The sequence below is a fragment of the Trichoplusia ni genome, chromosome 10, assembly GCF_003590095.1.
Source record: "Trichoplusia ni isolate ovarian cell line Hi5 chromosome 10, tn1, whole genome shotgun sequence".
Taxonomy (NCBI): domain Eukaryota; kingdom Metazoa; phylum Arthropoda; class Insecta; order Lepidoptera; family Noctuidae; genus Trichoplusia; species Trichoplusia ni.
Window position 1 is genome coordinate 14,178,301 of NC_039487.1, and position 22,743 is coordinate 14,201,043.

Consider the following 22,743-nt stretch of genomic DNA (forward strand, 5'->3'; position numbering starts at 1 on the left):
ACAAACAAACAAACAAACTCTTCAGCTTTATATATTAGTATGAAAGCTCAGGACGGCCTTCATCATCTGAATCATTCATCGTGCAGCGTGGGTGTGTGGGTAGATTGGTTCAAGTAGGGATATTTGAATTAAAACCGTTTTAGAATTGTTGTCGTTGTATTTTACTTCGAAAATAAAACTGTAACTAGATAACAATAATCACTGAGGCTCTAATTAATACCTAATCACTTCAAAAAGAACTTTGATTTAAATGATGTATAGCGATTCGTCGAAAACGTGGTGCGCCTGCGACCGCTCTGTACGTTCTGTCGAACCAAGATGGCCGCCCCGCTACCATCGACTCGACGCTCCGCTAGAGTGACAGTGACAAGCTGTCACTCTTGACATTGCCATCCCAACGTGCGCCGACACGGCCAGACTGACATACGACCGTCCTCGGGCGTTATTGTGTTCCTGGAACAAACAATGCTTGATCATCAAAGCTTCCGCTCGTCCATCCTGTTGCAGGACTTCACATAGGTTTTCGATTGTACCATCAAACACAGAGTCAATCACCGAGACGACATGTCACACCACGATTCACGCGAGACAATCACGATTCACAACTAGAAGACATGATACAAGATTGAAATGAACAAGTGCATCCCTTCAACCAACCCGTAATGGATCTGGCCCGGACGACACTGTTCCCATCGTCTTGTCAACCAACAGTAACACATCTGGACCGGACGAGCGCATCCCTTCAACCAACCCTCTATTGGGTGTGGCCCGGACGACACTGTCCCTTCGACCAGGATAGACTATAAGGATATCACATCTGGACCGGACAAGTGCATCCCTTCAACCAACCCCACTGGGTATGGCCCGGACGACACTGTCTCTCCGACCAGGATAGACTATAAAGGTATTGCTTCTAGATCGGACGAGTGCATCCCTTCAACCAACCCCAATGGGTATGGCCCGGACGACACTCTCCTTTCGGCCGGACAATTCCGGAATGAATAATGCTTACAATAACCAAAGGAATAAATGGGACAAATACAAGACATGAAACCTACCTATGATTGCGGAATATCCTGTTTATCCCAGACTTCGACTTCGCCATCTACATCCCATGTCTCAGGATCTGAGTGTGCACTGAGAGTGTCTGAATTACCGGTGATAGTAGAAGAGCCGGCAGTTATAGTGTCAGAGCATGCCGTCAGGGTGTCACTGTCATTCGTGGACAAGAAGTCATTCCCATTCCCTGCATCTACATCTTCTGGCGCCGACTCGGCCTCATCATAATTCAAAAGGCTAGAAGCGACCTCGAGCAAACCTTCGTGTCCGCGAGGTACTGAGCGTAAATTCTCATGGGCATATTTATAAATTCGGTGAGAACCACCTAATCTTTTTAATTCGTACCTATCGTTATTTAGTACCGCAGTTATAACAAATGGACCCTTAAACTTTCTGTCCAATTTCGTCTGGTTCCGTTCACTGCTTTTGAGGAAAACGTAATCACCTTTTGAAAAAGCTTTAATTTTTGCACGGCCTTGATTAAATCGTTTAGTTTCATTTTCTGCGGCCTTTTGGATATTAGCAGATGCATCATTTCGCACAGCATCGAGGTTAAGACGTTCTGGTTGATTATGGGCTTCTGAGTTTAACTTCGAAATACCTAACGACTGAGCACGAATACCTAACATAAGTTCTGTAGGGGAATACTTGGTTACGGATGATCGGGTGCTATTAAGCGCGAGTTGAATATTCCCTATTTCATCTCGCCACGTCTTATTCGGGTCGTTTTCCACCATGGTTAACAGGCTTTTGAGGGTCCGCATGACCCTCTCGACCTGGCCATTAGCCCGGCTAGAACCAGTAGCAATTAAATGAAGATCTATCTTATGTTCATCGCAAAAGTTCTTAAAATCGGAACTTACGTAGCAACGGCCCTGATCCGCTATGATCCTTTTAGGCGTACCAAAAAGATAGACTGATTTTTGCAACGCTTTTACCGCGCTTTTAGCGTCAAGAGAAGTAGTATGTTCTAGTAAAGTGTACTTAGTAAAACCGTCGATAATCACCGAACAGTATTCTTTTCTATCGCTTTTCCCGCTCAGCTTTCCCGTAAAATCAATATGTATTGTGTGCCATGGTACTGAAGCTTTTGGGATCGGGTGAAGCTGGACGGGTTGAGCTCCAGATGGACCCTTTGATGCCTTGCAAATAATGCACGAATCGATAAATTTACGCACGCATTTTGACATTTCGGGGAACCAATACTGCTCATAGAGTTTATCCAAAGTTTTATCCTTGCCTAAATGTTGTAACTCATTATGAACATGGTTTATTAGTGTCCAAATTAAGGAACGGGGAACTACTGGCAACCACGAGACTGTTTTATTACGAACGATTTTCCTATATAGGATACTATCTCTCACATCGTACGTTTGAGCTACAGTATCGGGGAAACTATTGCTGTCGTGCTTTGAGATAAGGTCTTGTATTTCGCTGTCACGCTTTTGTTCGACCGAAAGCCAATCATGATGCAATTCGGCATACTGAACTTGCTGTGTCAGCGGGCTCCCACAGGCTACACCACCATCATTAGCATCAGGAAGAGGATTACGCGAGAAATAATCCGCGTGCTCCATTCCGCGACCTTCACGATAGATGATTTCGAAGTCATAAGCCTGCAGGATAGCCCACCATCTATGGACGCGAGGGGTGAGATCTTTTTTTGATTTGGACGCCTTGAGCGAATTACAGTCTGTATACACCTCGAAATGACGACCGTAAAGGTAATGGCGAAAGTGCTCGACCGCTCGTACAACTGCCAACGTCTCCAGTTCGTACGAGTGGTATCGGGACTCAACGTCTGAAGTTCGACGACTGTAATACTCCACGACGTGCGGTGTGTTATCTATCCGTTGTATGAGAATCGCTCCGTACCCCTCAGAACTAGCATCAGTGTGCAACTCTACTGGCAATTCCGGGTCAAAAATAGTTAAAACTGGCTCAGATGTGAGTATACGTATTATGTCGTTCCGTATGTCCTCATGCTTTTGAGTCCATGTAATAGGTCCTCTTAGCTTTGTTAGGGGGTATAATGGTCCCACAATACGTGTAAAATTTGGTATGAATTTTCTAAAATATGAGGCTAAACCCAGGAACTGCCGAACCTGGGTAGCAGTTTTTGGTTGAGGAGCATCTGCTAATGCTTGTATTTTCCTTGAATTCGGTCTGACCTCACCAGATTGAAGGGAATACCCTAGATATTCTATTCTTTGGGTCATAAATTTACATTTTTGGAGATTGAACGTAAATCCAGCCTCCGTTAAAGCACCTAAACTATCATCTAGACGCTGCAAACCTTCTGTGATGCCAGTCGAGTAACATAAAACGTCATCCATATAAATGAGTGGTTTGTCTTTTAAGTGACTCAAAGCCCTAGTTATGCATCTCTGATATACTGAGGGAGCATTCCGTAACCCGAAGGGCATAGCAAGATACTCGAATTGTCCCTCAGGTGTTACGAACGCGGTCTTTTCTATGGAATCAGGGTGCATCAAAATCTGGTGAAAGCCTGACGCCATATCAAGAGAGGAAAAATAGTTAGCTCCTGCCAGCTGATCTATTTGCTCCTCAATACGTGGCAGAGGGTAGTGTTCGGGTCGCGTATTGGAATTTAATTCTCGATAGTCCACACACATCCTATACGAGTTGTCCTTTTTCTCAACTAACAGTATTGGACTGGCAAACGGGGAAGAGCTTTCGCGAATGACCCCAGCGTCAAGTAATTCCTGAACCTTTTCCCTAACTATAAGTTTTTCCGCCGGCGCTAGGCGATAAGGGCATCGTTGTACGGTTTTGTGAGGGTCTATTAAATTAATTTGACATTCGCCTGTTGTTACTCTACGGGAAGGAACGCCTTCGGTAAAATAATCAGAATATTTGTTTAAGATCGATATTAGCACTTCTCTATTCTGTCCTAGCAAATCCGTGTTAATCTTAGTAAAATCCGGCTTATTTGATTTTAAATCACAAAAGTGGCTCGTTTTCTTATAAAAAAACATAAGATTGTTATTATCGATTTTGACACACAACCCTTGATCAAAAATATCCCGCCCGACTATAATTGGATCAGAAATAAGCCTCTCAGGAACTACGTGAAACGTTAAATTAACTGAAAGTTTATCAATGACTACATCGCTTTGAATTTGTGTTGTACATTCTATGTCTTCACCACCTATGCCCCTCAGGTAAACGAGATTTTTACGCACAGTACCCGCAAATTTATCGCAAAAGCTTTCTTTTAACAGAGAACATGAGGACCCGCTATCAAATAAGAAAGGAACTCGCTCACCAGAGGATGTCTCCAAAATGCTCCTGGAGGGGCGGTGTTGACACTGATGGACCTCCTTGACGGCAGTTTCACCGCCGTTCTTCCTATCTGGACAGACAGTTGCCACGTGCCCAGGCTGACCACACTTGTAGCAGGTCGGGGTCGTCCTTTTCTCTACGACTCGCGAGGAACTCGAAGTATCTTGAGTCTTCATTCTGATTTCGTCTCGACGCTTTCTGCAATCGGCGATACGGTGTCCGAGTAACCCACAATAGTGACATTTTCCGTTGAATTTGTCCATTAAACGAGCACGTTTTGCTTCAGGTTCTTGGACTTCGGTGTCCATGCGTCGCTTAAATGATACTCCACCAAGTACTCGAAATAACTGAGCTCGCGTCGTTATTGTTTGAGAGTTTAACTCACGACGGATCAAACTGTCCTTCTGACACAACACAGATATCACAAATCCAGTAATTACCTTCTCAGACATCGTACTTTCAGGTATTCTTTCGATCAGATTCCATAGCCTAAGGGCAGATTCAGACGCAGTCTCTTTAGCGCCTATTTGAAACCGTAGCACCTCATCGAAATAATCTTGCAGAAGTTTGGGTTTTGAAAATCTTGCAATTAGAATTTCTTTAACTGATTCCCATGTAATATCATCTAAATTAAGCTTCGTTAAACACGCTGCTGCACTACCTTTCAGCGCCTCCGTCAACGCTATCAGTAAATTGACACCTTCCAGATTTTTATTTTGCACAATAAAATCAGTCACTTTACACCATCCATCAATATCCGAGTCGGGCTCCTCCGGGTCAAACTTCAAAAGAGTTGTACGATTTGTACTCAGCAGGGGTGTTTGTTGGGTGGCCAAAACTCGAGAGAGCAACACTTCCATGCTGCTTAATAGCTTCTCAGCAGTTCTAGAATCCGATTGCTTCGCTGCATTCTGCTTCCCGTCGGATCCCACTTCTGATGAAAGCTCAGGACGGCCTTCATCATCTGAATCATTCATCGTGCAGCGTGGGTGTGTGGGTAGATTGGTTCAAGTAGGGATATTTGAATTAAAACCGTTTTAGAATTGTTATCGTTGTATTTTACTTCGAAAATAAAACTGTAACTAGATAACAATAATCACTGAGGCTCTAATTAATACCTAATCACTTCAAAAAGAACTTTGATTTAAATGATGTATAGCGATTCGTCGAAAACGTGGTGCGCCTGCGACCGCTCTGTACGTTCTGTCGAACCAAGATGGCCGCCCCGCTACCATCGACTCGACGCTCCGCTAGAGTGACAGTGACAAGCTGTCACTCTTGACATTGCCATCCCAACGTGCGCCGACAAGTATATATAGATTAATTATTTTGGTATTTCGATTGTGATTTCTGAGTATCATTTCTGTACCGTGCATAACCACAAATTATTTCAAACGTATCTAACGTAGATCAACTTTCTTATTGTCTAAAGGTCTTTAAACAAATGTAGCTTGAAATAACTGTTCGTTGAAAGACAAAAATCGTCATCCTTACAAAAAACAACTAGTAATATACCGAACTGTATAATGAATGCATGTAAACCAGATTCTCACCGAACACTTTATATAAGTCACATTGGTCTGATTTTAATTTCCTATATTCCGCCGGCAAATCCGGCTATGAAACCATTAAACCACTTGCGTAAAATGTATACGCTTAAATTAAAAAAAAAAGATAATTGACTCTCCGTAATTGATACCACTTACACGGTAATTTATTATTTATCTCATGATTAACTCGTATTCAAGTTGAAACTGTAAGTAGTCTATATCTATATAAATAAATATGAATGTTGGTAATCGCATAATGGGTCGACCATTTCGGGTTATTCAATACAAAAAAAAATTGTATGTTTCTAAGGTCCACGGAAGGATTTTTATACCTGTTTTAGATCCCACTGCTATGCAAAAACCTCCCTGTTTCTCTTCCAAACCTTTCCATCTTTTGCGAGTTCTGGTCAAGTGCGCCCCGCTCTATTTGACTAGATCATCACACCACCTTCGTAGCCATAGATTTTATACTCAATAAAAAAAATACTTTAGAAATAAAAAACACAAATATCGGAAACCACCGCGCGCTGTAAACTGAAGTCCACGCGAACAGAGTTGCCGGCAAACGCTAGTTTATAATATAAATTGGCAATAATTCTTGTTAATTCTTAAATGCATGTTAATGTGAATGGTTTCTCTTATCATATTAACCAAGATTTCGAGTTTTCATTACTCGATAATGTCACTGAGTACGTTGACTCGTCGCGGCCTCCGTTTTAAGAAATTGCCTGTTGCCTTCTGAATATTTGCAATATTTGTACGTTTGTTTGAATAGCAAGTAAATATTATGTTTTTTGTGGGATTTTTTTTTACTTCGTATATTTATTTGGGCTATGGTGAATGGATATGACATGAAAAGGTTGCTAGGTTATGAATAGCATGAATGAATAATTTATAGAACGGTGAAGCGGTCAAAGCCAGTCAGTGCTCAGTTGACAGCATGTATAAAAAAAGAATTTATCGTATCCTCACGGAGGAATTCCGTATCAAATATATCTTAGTCTGTGATCGATCAAATTGTGCAGTTGTAATAGCCACGAGAACGAGAACTAAAAAAAATGAAGTTAAAAACTCCATGCTAATTGCAAGTTTAGTGTTAGAATCTATAGAGATCTTTGCTGAGTTCATACCTCACATTAAAGGAAAAATATAACGAAACTGACTATAACATTATTTATGTATATAAACAAAACAATCGTTTCAATGTTATCTTGTTTGTTCATAAGTAAATTAAAATACCAGAACAATTCGTGTCATGTGTGATACGATCAAGTGCAGCTACCTACGAATTGGATCGAACGTAATGGTCCGTCCATTCGCGATATTGCAACGTTCATGCTCAACCGTATTGGAGTTTTATTATAACTTCTAATTGTGTTACTACTTTAAAAAAAAGATACTTATTTTTTTATATTATTTTAAAAGGAAAGCTGTAATAGTTTGTATATTAAGAGGTCTTAACGTTCTGAGAGTATGATGTCGCTCTGTGAGTCTTCTAGGGACTTCAAGTAATATAAATAGGCTGGTTTAGCGGTTAGTAGCCCTGACTGCTATACCAGAGGTCGTGGGTTCGATTCCCACCCAAGACAGTGACGAGCACAACCACTTTTCTTTGCGTCTACTACTCATAATACAAGATTTGCTTGAGACTAGATGGCGTTGTGGAATGATATATTATATTATTGTTGAAGTGTAACAGCGATATACACGGTGTAGAGCGCCATCTCTCGGTGTCAACAATTTCATAACAACAATGATATTAATAAGACGTCCTCCATACTTCTGCCACCAGGACTGTTGCTACTGTTATTCCAAAATCTGAAACTTATATCTTCATAAATAACCTAAAGAACGAAGCCGCGCGCAACGACTAGAAGTCATATATACGAACTCAGTTGGGTATAATATTTTATTTACAAGTTGTTACGATACTCGCTTTGTTACGCGATCGTAAACCATGAGAATTATTTAGTGGATATACGGTTGTGATTGGTTCAAAGAAACTGATATTTACTCTAAAAATATTGTTTTATTTTGATTTCTTGTACAAAGAAATACTTGTGTACGTTTGGAATGTTATTGACTTAGCTTTTGAAAATAAATTGTACAACATTGGTATCTTAAGCATTTAGTATTAGGCTTTGAGATAAACTGTGATCAAAATGTTATGAACTGCGTCTGCATGAATAACAATCACGTACCTAATTATTTATATTTAATTAGGTACGTGAGGCCCCGAAATGTGACAATTATTCTCTAAATTACATTCACAAAATTATCCCTATTTAGAGTATGTGGATTAAACCGACTTTGCCAAAAGGAAAATCAAGTTTTATTTTATTTTTGTAAACTGTATTACATTTTAAAGCCGGATTTCCGAAAGGCTTACCGGGCTAGGAAAGCTCTGTGGTTAAGCACAAGCTTATGGACTTAATTCTGGGTAGTACCTAAGCACTAGGATCAAATAAAGTATACGGAAATTGACATTATTAGGTGATGAGTTGTATGGGAGTATTAAAATTTTATTCATGATGAAACTAGAGTATATAAACTATATTAGAGATTAGATCACTGATTGTTTTTTTTAATACAAAAAAATATATATTTCCATTCCATATTCCAAAGTTAGATTTATTTTCCATTGGACCTTCATTCTATTTTAAATAGCTATATTATTTTTAATACAATGAGTATGCATTACTTGAGCAACACTGTAAAGAAAAAAACCACCAAGGACTAGAACTTAAAAAGTACTTCCACACTAAGAAATTTAATCCCTGTGTCGCGTTTCACAAATCTCCAAGTTACACCCACAAAGACACCCAAACTCATGACAAACATACGAATTGATCAAACCGGCGGCACGAATTTCGCGTGCTGACCACAACCACTCAGCTGTCGTGAGGATGATTCATTATTAAATGATGTAACGGTTTACTCGCGCGTATTTATCGGGGTAGCCCGACTAGTTTCGGACCCAACCGGAGTCCTTAATCATGAGCAGACGCGGCGCGACAGTCCGACTCGCGATCCCGCCGCGTCTGCTCATGATTAACGACTCCGGTTGGGTCCGAAACTAGTCGGGCTACCCCGATAAATACGCGAGAGTAAACCGTTACATCATTTAATAACTACTCAGCTATCCGTGCAAATCTTTTACCAATGCACATTAAATGCTAAGAATCCTTATAAAACAAATAACATGCCATTAAGTATCTATCTAGCTGCTATCCAAATATTTACACAACATATAATAACACGGTTGAAACATATTTGTCTGTCCTCAGTCTAGATAATATTATGTTGATTTGATAAGGACAATCAAACATTGTGTTCACGATGTATACTATCGGACATCATATTTGACCTCAAATGTTTTAATGTGTTAAGTCCTTTTGTATTCGGGACTATCTGATATCAAGAGGATTCCAAGCAACCGCCGTCATACGAACTTAGATTTTACTTTAAGTTATGTAGTTGGACTCTTGTCCTCAAGTATCAACCCTCCTTGGCTTAGTTTTCAAATCTATGGGGGAAAGGACGATGCCTAGGTATTTAACGTGCCATATTGTCTTATTATTTTTGAAGAATTAAAAAAAAATGGCTCATAAAATTTTACAGTCGTTGATGAAGCTCTGAACCCCACTCTAGGATTCCCTGTGTTGTGGGGTCCAGCCTCTTTCCATCTTCTAAAATTTGCTTTATCAATCAAGGTATCGTTTCAGTCTCCAAGCGACTATCGTAATACGAGCTCATAAGATAGTAATTGATTGAGCTATTAAATCAGCAAGATATATCAAAATCGGTCCATTCTTTTAGGATATACGTCAACACAAACAGATATTTTATATTACTCGCAAGATTAAGAATTACTTTCAGTCGACATGCTATACAGTCGTTTCATACAAACTACATATAAATTATGTATGTTTATGACTTGTAGTTATTTTGCATTGCACCGTAATGTGATATTCAATGATTTCAATGTCATGTGCGATGTTAAGGTGACATTATTTTCACACGCCATTCTTTAGGATAGCTGTCGTAATAAACAAATATTTTCCAAGATTTTATAAATTCACACATCTATTTTCGTAGGCACTTGGTTTTTTTTTTGTGTTATTCTGTCTTTCGATCTGCTATAATCTATTGCGGTGGTGAGAATAAGACCCCAACCGTCACTTTACTAGTCGATAATCTGTTTATATATAATTATTGTATAGTCCGCCATTTTGAAAAGAGGTTTTCAAGGTAGTGGATTTTCCTTTAGACAAATCCCATATTTTTCATTCTCAGGTTACTACACCATACTATAAAAATAAAAATGTATAAAAATATAGTTGACTTCAATAAACGGAAGATATTAATTTTTATTATTAGTTTAAACTAATAAATTTACTATACACGTCTCCATGCATGCCACAGCCCGTTAAAATCCATGTCTAGTGCAATGTCAGAATCTATTACGATTCAAGATTGTTGTTTTACATAATAACCTGCAACTACAAGTAATATTCAAACTACTAAGTCTTGTTAACGTAACCGCTTATTTTGTATGTACTAAACGGAAATGTATGGGGAAAATGACAGTGCGGAGTCGTGTAATTTGAGTGAAACATTACAAGTTTCTTAGAAAATTAGTTGATATAGAGGTTTGAAAGTATTTTCAATAGTTTGTTTTGCTGTTGGGAAAATCGTATGCTTTCACATTACACAGTATGGGCTATACGTATATCCTAATAATATTGTAAACGCGAAAGTTTGTATGTGTGGATGTTTGTTCCTCTTTCACGCAAAAACCATTGATTGATTGATTGATTGATGGTTTACAACCAGGATTAGCACATAGGATAGTTTTGATTTGTAGCGGGTAGCAAACTTTCTTCTCTTTTTTGTTTTTCTCATAAAAGTTCCTTAGTGTTAATATATTTTGTCCGCGTCATCTCATTTCTAACTCTACTCCAACTTTCAAAATAGCATGAAAAATTGTTACAATAAAAATATGGCACATTAATGTCTACCAAGGTAAATTTATTGAATATAACCATCGTCTTGTCTACATCCAAGTCTTGGAGTGATATTACAGCAGATGTGTAAAAGAGACGCAGTTATATACCGTAGTAGTGCTGTCTCGCGTCCACAACTACAATAATAACACTAGTTGTTGTAGTAAATTCTTGAGATCATAAATTAGAGTGTATTATATTAATATACATATATATTTGTTACATAAATGATTGTTGGAAACACGCCGAATCACCCACGTGTTTACGTGTTTCGTATGTCGAATTGTATGATACTGAAATATTTAGAGATGCAGTATTTTTGGAAGACATAAGTGTGGAAATAGAATTGTTTTGACGTAGATGGTAAATAGCATGTCTAATAGCAGAAATGAAACGGTCAAGTTCGAGTTGGGTCGCGAGGCTGGGGAAACTTCTCTTGTACTAACGCAAGCTATAACTGCAAATTAAAATTTCATAGTTCTAGTGTAAAACGAATGTTTATGTTAGATGAAAATGTAATAGGAGAGAGAAATAAGACAAAAATAAATATTTGTTTTTTTTTTTACAATGTCAGGTACGTTCGATTTATATAAAGATATTATTTAATATGTTTTGGAAGTCAGACCAGTATATCCTGATATTAGTGCTTTCAAACAAACAAACTGTTCAGTTTAAAATTGTATTATAAAAAAAAAACAAATGAAATAAGCCAAATAGATAATACATAATAACTCTATACGCTCACCCTATTTCACGTAAACGTGCTGTTTATAAGACAACACGTATAAATAAAACCAGACCTTTACACCCTATGATAAAGTCTAAATCACAATGTTAATTACCCCGCCATTATTATACAATTATTTATAATTTACGCGATAAAATCTCAGCTACAGTTTAATTAGTTGCTAGCTCTCTTATTTTGCTATAATTTATAACTTTATCCGTTAAGATTAAAAGAGTTAAGAACGGTTATAGTTATGTTCTAGAGGATTTGTGCCTTCATAAACTTCTCTTACTGAACGTTGAACAGTATGCTCACTAATTGTAAATGAAATGGGAATTATGATAATATGACAGTGCCTATGCAATTTGGTATAAAAGATAAAAAAGGAATCCGCAAAGTGACTAAGGAATTTAGTCCTTGTATCGTGTTGGGCATTCTCTGATCCCATAAATGTTTGTCCTACACAGGGTTCGATCCCGTGACACGTCGACCTCAATAAGTTTGGCGTGGTGACGTACACCATTCACATATCCTTGCAGTCGATATCATAACTGATGCATCAAAAAACGGATTAGGTACATCTGTAAACATTATCGTCTATGTGCAAATTGATAGCTTTGATTAAATCAAAAGTGTGTTAACAATGATACGAAACTTGTAGCCAACATAAACAAAAACATTTTGTAGTTTTTACTTAGAGTAAATCACCAGGTCTTAACGTTTTTGCAGTTGTGGATGCGTGGCAGTGTAATATACGGTTGCAAGCGTCTCCCCTCCAGAACTGTGCTGGGCTTTTTGGTCATGACTTAGAATCTGGATTGTTTATTTATCAGAATGAGGTATAACATATTTATATATAGGTAAATATTCTGGGTGAAGTACGGCTTGGTATATGAACTTTCTGAGAACATATTGTCCATGTGTGTATTTATGTGCAATAAATAAAGTATGAATAAATACATAAAATAAAATAACCTAACATAGTTCGTGGTGTACCAATACAATATGAGCAATTAGATGATAGCTTATTATTATAAGAACGGGTTCTCTAAAAAGATGCTTATTTTGAAGCTCGAATAAATTCACCAGTTTGTTCTCGAACATCTTGCTTTACTTAAGAAAATGGAAGAGGCTTTTAAACTAGACCGAGAATTGACATCTAAAATTGGATATCTCACGGAAATTAGATTCCGATTCGTAGATGAGGAACGGTTTCATTTCCGATACTCATCTGTAGCTGCCAGTGCTAATCTGAGTACCAATCTCCATATTTAAGTGCTATTGACATGGTAAATCGTGTTTGTGAAGGATTGCAGTAATATTCTTGGAAATGCTCGCTCTTCTGATGTCTAAAATTGATCATAATCAGCATTGAATAACCCATTGCTGGGTATACACCTCTCTTTTTTTACGTCTGTTTCTTGCCCTTTGCATGCATCCTATTCCAGCTTTCTTATTATCTGCCCCACCCATCCTTGGCCTGTAGAGATTTTGCCGTAGGTTTGCCGTCATTACATTCGATTCAGAAATTAAAGTAAATATTGCCGATGGTGATAATTTGATGATTGTTATTGAATCCCAATAGATCATATGACGGTCTTAAGTCGGATTACATTAAAGTTATTTCTAGTTTTAAAGTAAAAAGAATAATAAACAAAAGCTTTCACTTCTTTATAAATGTTTTTGTTACTCTTTTCCCACCCTTTCTACAATAGTGTTTGTCTCGACTGTCCACAAATATCTATGTAAGTCATCGGCCTTTAATCTGAGCATCGTGTTGGCGTATCTGATCAAATGTTTGTTCAAAATGCACCAAATCTAGAGATCTTGAAAGCCGACGACAAGAAAATATTGTAGTCTAAGAAATGCGGGTCGTGAAATGATTCGGCACATTTTTGTTTGGGTATGGATGTTTTTGGTTGAGCAATTTATTCATTTTTAGCCTAAAGACATCTTGCTTTATAGAAACCCTCGTAGCACTAATTTTGAATCTTTCTTTAGTGTTGAGTGCTGACAATTTAAAGAATTATTCTCTGCTTATTCTGGATGGAGGAGTTCTTAAGACTCAACCAGCCAGTAATTGCACACTAAACGAAAAAATAAACGGTTTTATGTTGCAAATCATCACTCATTGAAGTGAACGACACCCATCCGTCCGTTCTCTATTGACATAAGGACTTTGCTCTGCATTAAACCGTTACGAGCTGATATTATTATACTCCTTACAAACTCACTTGCAATGTTCTTTATCATATTCGCTACTGTACTGTACCTCCAATTTGCTATTACCAGGTCCCGTATTGCGTTAACGTTAAGGTTTATATTAGCACTACCAATTGTATTATTGATTTTCAATTAATAATCAAAGCTTTATCGTAATTTATTGCATAGATAACAGGCGTAATGTCACGAGTTACATTTATATCATGTTGACACACCTCTGCCACTCCTTGATGTCAGTCTAGTTAGATGAAGGTTGGGCAGGATACCATGGTTATAGGAAATGGGTTTGTTTTGGCATGCAAAGAGGTTAAGTGGCGGGAAGTTTAGAAGTATGGACTGTTTGTGTTTGGGGTTGGCTGTGATAATGATTGGTTACTGAAAACGTATTGCTTCAGTATGTCTTGAAACCGTGTTAGGAATATTATCAAGCAGTAAAGTATTAATTGTAATCAATTTGCGTTTATGACAGTGTTATGTAAATTTTGTCGTTGTTGCTTTCTGTTTTATCTGCCTTGTTCTCAATCATTTGAAGTAGTCGCAATATATTATGTATATTCGCAATCAATAATATTGATCACTTCAAATATTCTATACCTATCGTCTTTTCGATATTCACTCCATTCTTTCGAAACTTTTCCTCCAATATAATATTTTTCCAACTAATTGGTTCTTACTTTATCACTTCCGCTATCTGGAAAGAAACCATGACAGTGCTAATACAGCTAATCTTCAGCTTCAGCCTTGATGGCCGAACCTTGAATCAAGGACCGCAGTAATTCCGCGTACACTCCACCAAGTGTTTTATCTTTGACTTTGGCAGTAACACTGGAAACAAATATAGGGATTAGTTGGCAGGTGTGTTTGTTTGCTTGTGTGATTGTTCGTAATGTGTGTTCTGAAATGTAATCATTTGTTATGACTGTAGGATATATCATCACTTTTACTTTTTTGAAGAACGCTGGAGTCGACATTTCATATATGACTACTCTGAGAAGAAATGTCGAAACAAAGTCAGGAATTGCGATCGCTTTCAAAGTCCAGACAATTTTAAAATGCGACTAAAGTGTATACTCCAATGGAGAGTATTTTTCTGGACTGGCCATCAGACATGCTTCTGTGTCTGACCTGTTCTTTTTTATTCAATTTAGTAACCGATCCTGCAGTGTGCATCAATTGCCTCTGTTTCCTGTCGACAATTTGACCTTATCATGTGACCAATCTTCATTTTGATTTTTCTATTTTTATTGATAACATGAAATACAAGTTATAGTTATAAAATACAATTATCCATCCACGAAATAACCTTCAAAATCTGTATTCGTCCGGTCACGCAGATTTACATCTAGACAAACACTTATTTCTCAATTTAGTTAGATTGGACCACGTTTCAGTCTAGACACAACAATGATTCATATTTCTAGATGTAGTTATGTGTAAGATAATGCTGTTTCTAAACGAGTTAATCTGTGTAAACAGGTTAGTCAGCGGTACTAGGATATGGATAAATGTTTAATTGTAAAGTAGAATATTAATAAAGTATGTTATAATGTTACTCAAATAGAATTTTACATGTTTTTTTTTATAAAGTAAATAATCCCTCTATTGCATTATATAAAGAAAAAAGAATTTGAATTTAATATACAAATTAGAATCATTCGTTGTCTTCGGGTAAAGCAATTGGAGTCTGGACTTACTTTGGAAGCTCTTCCAAATTCTTCAGTAGACTATATAATAGAAATAGAAGAGAATCGCAAAAACAAAAGGAGGCTTATGCCCGCTGTGGCTAAGGTTGATGATGATTATGGACCTACATATAATATATGAATTCAGGAAATCGTTTTTATTAGTTATTAACAGACTCCATGTAAAGAAATTACCTATTACCTATTACGAAGAAATTACCTATTCCTATATTCTGTTACCTATTACGCCTAAATCTCGTCCAGTCCAAAACCGTTTACAATCGAGTATGAAGCTAGCTTTTTAACATTCTGTCCACAGTCCGATCTGATTCTAAACTCAAAGGGAATTTTTCCCGTTTTCTCAACTGTTTAAAATTACTTCACGTGTATTTTACTTATACTATTCGGTGCACGGAACCACTTAAATATTTATAGGAATACTTTAGACACTTCTACCACCAGCCTACCACCGCTGCTCAGAGAGAGAGAGCGCAGTACACGGTACATATCGCTGTCTCTCTTCCGCACCCGTAACAATCATACTTTGAATGTTTCACGGTAGTCCCTTTGCCCGCGATTTCAATTTGTATACATTATGCATTAGAGTTTTGTATTTTCGTAAGTGCAAGCGAGGATTACATCCATAATCGTGTTTGATGGATCGTTTGCTTTTGTTTATTTAAATGGTTATGTAAACTTAATTTTGGATTGAAGTTTAATAGTTGTAGTTTTTTCTTTAGTTATAGGTATTTTTAACTCTTTTACTCTCATTCAAATATCTTAGAACGAGGTGTTAACGTATACAAGATGCATAATTATTTTGCCAGGTTTTATCTGTAGGAATGACACTTTGCCGCAACAAGTCATTACTATAAGGTTTTATAAATGCCTGGAAAACGGCCTATAAGAAATGAAAACTTTTGATTTTAATTTTAACAAGAAATTAATGATTGTGATAAATTAAATTCATCGCGATCGCTATTTATCTCAGTTATTTTAAGCTAACCTCCTTACACAATGTAAATACATTTTCCCTTCGGTATTTTCTCAGTGTGATCAATATCTCAACGTCATGAAAACAGCTGTTTACGTTTCATATTCGAGAGCTAATGAAAATATTCTCTTATTCACGAGCATATACGCTAATAAGTGGGACTAAGGAGTTTGTTACCGAGCTTAAACTGTACCATTTAATCCGATCACAGGTTAAGCTACGCTTGATACGGACGGTCCGTGGATGGGTGACCAACTATTTCATAACGAGTTTCGACCGACTGTAAAAAGGTGGAGCTATTCAATTCGAGTGTATTTTTATATACCTTAGAACTTCGTACTGGATTGCCGATTTTGTTCATTCTTTTTTCGTTTACCTAACGTGAAATAGAAATCATTTGGTCTCATAAAAAAATCAAGAATTTTGAAGTTTATTAAATGTTTTTTTTTTAATAAAAATATTTTAAGAGCGATGATATGATGGCTTCGGCAACGAAAAGTTACTAAGTCAAACAGCGGTATTAAGCTATTTTAAATTGAATATGTATAGTTTTTCCATCCAAGTAATCAAGAAGCGACGACATACGAACAATTAGCCTACAAATATCTTCGTTTACATTAATTAAAGCGTTTAATTGTAAGTCTGGGAGATAAGATAAACATTTTAGATGAAGCATTGTAAATAATACGGCAATGAATATCATTTGTGTCAATAACTAGTTGGTTTATGTGACTTCTGTCTCTATATATCCATGCTTGTCCTTGGAAAATTTATCGATGTACAATATCTATACTTTTCTAGATAATTTCCTTCCACGTTGTAGTTTCCAAAGGTTTTATTTGTTTTAACAAATGAATGGCGTAAATGACAGTGTGGTTCATGAGTATAATTTGAAGTATGCATGGTATGTTGCGGCTGTGGAAAAGAGATGCCGATATTAACATCGTAATGTGTTGTCTCACTTCCACTATAATAGCTGTCCTACGTAGAAAGTTCTTCATTCAGAGCTCAAATAAAGCTGTCTGATTTTGCAACTACATGTATAATTTATATCAAACTTAATCTTGTTTCATTTTGTTTCAGATGCGACAAAGACTCCCCGCACGAACCTTGTGCGCATGCGCAGGTCCGCTCTCGGGAAGTCCGCGCCGACGCTCTCTATTCACGTCGTAAGTATACCTACAAGATATATAAATTATAAGATATCCGTTCTTAGAAAACAATATTTTCGACTGTATGAAACAAAGTATTTGAAGATATGGTACTTATGTGGTGGATTTTGGTCGAAAAAATGCCATTGGGTTTACCGCCTATTAATGCTTGTGTGAAAGAGATATCGCTATTCGCCTTGTATTGCTCTGTCACGCTTCCACAACCATGTTATTATTACTTTAAGACTTGGGCGTAAACCCTGTATTCTTAAAAGTATTTATCCTATGCACTTTCGGGTCCGTTCGAATCAATGCGCTATAGAGAAATCGTTTATAAAAATATTACACTCTACAGGCTTTTATAAGCTGTTAAACTATAGTTTACCAGCTATAGTTTACGTCATAAGGAAGAAAACCGACAACTGATGTCCCAAGTATTTCGCGACATCACTAAACTTTTACCATCGGACCGCACAACTCTTCTTACGGAGGGACAGCGACTAAGTAAAGTCGCGGCAACAAACTAGTTTAATAAATCAGCTTATAACTCACTCGGAATAAAGTTCCTACCAACATCCCTTAAAGAAAAACTTCTACTATGAAAGAGACGCCGCTATACTCTCTGTAGAGTGCTTTCTCCCTCCCACACTGCAACAGGATTAGTTTAAGAGTTTGTGGTTGACTCTTACTAAGCTCCTTATTAGTTTGCTCTCAAAGCAGTGGGCGATGTTTCATTACTTGAGATCTTGTGACTTGCGTCTACTTATCACGTTTTAATTGGTTTCTGGATAAACTAATATTTATTGCCTTATTTATTGTATTTTTTCTTGCAATGTGTCACTTTTTACTCTACATATTATTACTATACTTATTTAATACTAGCTTTTCGCCCGCGGCTTCGCCCGCGTCGATGTCGGTTATATCGCGTTTCCAAGATAACTCTTCAAAAGTCCGGGATAAAAACTATCCTATGTTCTTTTTCAAGGTCAACTCTATATTCTGTATCAAATTTCATTAAAATCGGTTCAGTGGATTAGACGTGAAAGGGTAACAGACAGACAGACAGAGTTACTTTCGCATTTATAATATTAGTAAGGATTATAGCATCCCCTAAGAACTCTTCTCTACTCTGCTTAATAAAAGTTCTTAGACATAAAGACACGACCTTTAATAAGTTAAAGGTCGTGTCTTTATGTCTTTCTCTCATCACCTTAGGGTGATGAGTTCATTTTGGCAACCTCTTTGAAAGCAATTTCCCTGCGCTTACGACAGAAAAAGTAAGATAACAGTACTATACTGTTGTCATTTCAATACTAAGGTCAACGATACGAATGAAAGGTTCGTCAGTAAGAATGTGTTCGTATGACTCGAAAAATTAATTAACCTTAAATTAAAAAGATTCGGGAGAAACTCATATTACTTGTAGCTCGAAAACACAAGGCTGTTATGGTACAGGGTTGACTTTGTATACATAGTTGACTGATAATATATAATATAGGCTAGTTAATGAAAAAAAGAAATCCCGACTCCGCTTGTCCCGACAGTATTAATTTAATTCTGATTACTTATCTTTCTTTCCCTCCTAATCTAATATCATAAGGTACAAAACTTTCAATAAGATCACGACCTTCACTTCTTACTTCAAGAGGTAATCAGAAAGCAAGCAATTGTTTTGTTAACAAGACTGGAACAACTTTTACATCTGGAGAAATTACGTGATCAAGAAATAAAACTGCTGAAGAAACTTGTATTAACTAAGGGAATTGCGGAAAGGGGAAGGGGAAAATTGGAAGGGTGGATACTGTAGATACCTTGTTATAGTTACCGGCACGGATCTTGAGCGCTGACCTTCACCTGCGCAGAAGTGATTGTTTGTGTACCTTTTGCGGTATGAAGTGAGGCGCGGTGCGGACTAAAGTGCAGTGATTAGCCCGCAGCGCATCGCGTCATAGCCGTGATCAGGGATTCGTTCTTTTGATGCAGTTGCATACACCTCAAAACGACGAACACGCATCATGATGGGCGTTTTATTTTGTCATGAGTGTACGATGCGCAAAGCGATCCCTATTCTTCCGCCGAGCGCTCAAGATCCGTGCCGATACCTCTACACTCAAAAAGTTTAATCATAGAAAGTTCTCGGCTGCCAATGAAATTGCGATTGCGGTTAAATTTTCATTGGGATTCGTTTCACCTGAATCTTTAAAAGGTTTTTAAGTTAAAAGGAATTTTCGGGCAGCTTTGCTTCCTGAATTAAATGTAATCAGATAAGGTGAATAAGAAATGTTGTTCTGTAAATTGTTTAATTATTAAGCTGCACATGTTGGGAGAGTTTTATTACGTTTCCTATTTAGGATTTATTCATATCTTTAGGTCTTGTATGATCTGAAGTTTATAAGGGTGAAAATCGTAGCTCATCGAAACGTCAAATTATTTAGAAACAAATGATTGTGAACGCCCGCGAAAATGCGCAAAATTGGTTTTAAATCTATATCTGCCATTATAATTTCGCCTGAATGACTTTCGAAAGTTTATTGACAAAGATGACATCAAATATAAACTATATAACCTTAACCGAATTTGATTTGTCATGATTTGATCTATCGTTTTCTAAATATGGGTATGAAATTTCAGTGCTATAACTTTCGCCATAAGATTTGTCACTCGTATGATAAAGGAAAGGAGGTTAGGTGTACGTAGGCGTAATAGGTGGAAAGATTGTTATGTTATTGTAATGGTAATAGATAGATGATAGGGTGTAGGAGGTTACCAAGACAACAGACACAGTACGACCTTCTTTAGTTTTGACCCCTCATGTTTTGCTACTACTTTTTGTATATAGGTAGGTAATTAAAGTTTTTTTCCAAAACAAAAATCGACTGCAGACTGGGAACAGTACTCGATATTTGTAAAATTTCCTGCGAAATTAATGTGAAAGCCAAAAAGGTTATATTTCGAGTTGGCCATTTTTCAGAAACTAAAAAGTTACAAGAATTACTCTAGTACGATTCCGTAATGTCATTTCTACGGGGAAAACCGACAAAAAATCCATAAGTTACTTAGTTACTCTTTAAAAAAAGATAATACTGATACAGTATTTCGAGATGATCATACTTTCTTTACCAACAAATAATAAATAAATAACTTTAAGAAATTTTATCAATGGATTAGTCACTTATGTTTATAAATAAGAGTTATGTCTTTCACATTATTCAATAAAAAAAAAACCCGGTACATTGTGAGAAGTTGTGAGTTTTCTCGTGTGAAAACGTCCGTCGGAGTCATCAAGCGTATAGTTAGACGAAGTGTGGTGTGTTCGCAGAAGGAGCCGTGCGCGGCGTCTCGGCGGCCGTCGAGGCTGCCGCCGCCGCCCCCGCATCACCGGCTTTCACTAGTGGTTGAGGATTACTCATTATATTAGAGAGCCTATAGCGTATACTAGGTTTAAATCATTCGTAATCATGGACCTGCCTGGATTAGACATAACAGCTGCATTTAAGAACGTCACATCATTAGATCATGCCAGTAACTGTCAGATAGGACAAAGGGCATAAGAAGTGCATGGGTGGGTTTTAGTCAGTGAAAGTCTGACACTCCCATCCGCTCAACCCAAAGCTCTTAAGTCATTTGACGATTGTCCATCAGGGAAAAATAATACTGATTCTCATCATCAGATACAAGTGTATTTGTTGGTGGAGCTTTTCCATCTTCCTCTATCTATCTTGATTGGTGACGATCTAATGTGCATTTATCTCTTCTTTCCATTCAACCATGACACAGATAGCATGACGACTAAGGGCGATATTTTGCTCAGTTTCGTTTTTAATACAGCTGTTAGTGTTTTGTAGATCTTGTATGTTCTATAAAATCATGACACGATTTTCATCCGTCACTTTAGTCCGGCATGTAAATAAGGTCTAGATTACTAGTACTTAGAAGTTTCATTATTAGATTGTTTCATGCGAAAATGTATTAGCTTGCATTGATGCTTTTAAAAAAGTTTCAATTTTTTTAAATGATGCATGAATGTGGAATAAATGTTATCATAGCATGTGCTTGTCTTTCAAAAACTTTGATATTCATTTCAAGCTCCTTGTCATCTAAATAATATGATTTTATCTACGCAAGTCATCGAAACCTGATCATTTTATCATCCAACTCTCAAAGCAAATCAATCACTGAACGGTTTAATATAGGAAGATCACAATGAATACTAGTGATGCATTTATCGGGATCGCCCGACTAGTTTCTGAGCTAACGCGTGAGGTGGAGCTGCGACTCTAACTATGTTTCAAACCTCTCTTTTTACATGAAACTATAAAGTTGAGCTACCTATGACATCTAACCTGGTGTACAATGCGCCTAAATTGTAACAATCTGTTGTCTCCTAACACAATGTGTAGGTTCCCTTAACAAAGACAATATCAAACCGCATTACAATAATGTTTTCCTCGTACAGATTGAGAAAGTATTCGATTCTGTTTAATTCAACTGATGCTGTGGTGGTTAACGATAACAATGGTTCAGTGACTAATAAAGTGGTTACTGTGAATATAGTTGAGTTCACTAATCTATATGAGAGTGAAAGTATGTAAATTGTTTTATTGGTAGTCGATGGAGACATTTCGGAGAAATACGAGTACATTGTTAAGTGGGTTGTTGAGTTTGTGACTAATTTGATACATGTGACAGTTGAGGTATGGAATAAAAATTATTTGAATTGCCATTTTAGGTGAGTTTGTAAATTGAGTCATTTTACTTTTTTGCTCTGAAATGAAATCTCTGTACATAAGATTTGTTATTTCGTTTTTATCCAAAACTTCCAGCGAATTGGTTATTTCTATCTTCGTTTACAAATATTTTTTTCATGATCTCTTTTTTATTAAATCTTTGACAATGGATTCTGTTGTCAGCATAGCTGCAATGTCATTGTGTTTTGTCATCTGTTTTTGTTCTGATTCGTTCGAGTTCGATAGGGATTTCTTCATGGCACGTTAAACTAAGTTTACAGATAAATAATAAAGCTTTGTTTGTTAGTCGTTTGGTCC

General features: G+C 37.1%; 1 protein-coding gene across 1 annotated transcript in view; it reads left to right on the forward strand.

Moving 5' to 3' along the window:
• LOC113498232 overlaps nucleotides 1-21,116 on the forward strand; it is a 46,691-nt gene extending 25,575 nt beyond the window's left edge. The window contains exons 2-3 of the mRNA XM_026878170.1: nucleotides 17,631-17,716; nucleotides 21,018-21,116. Coding sequence (XP_026733971.1) covers nucleotides 17,631-17,716; nucleotides 21,018-21,116 — 185 coding nt within the window. The remainder of the gene's footprint in view (nucleotides 1-17,630; nucleotides 17,717-21,017) is intronic.
• The last annotated feature ends 1,627 nt before the right edge of the window (nucleotides 21,117-22,743 follow it).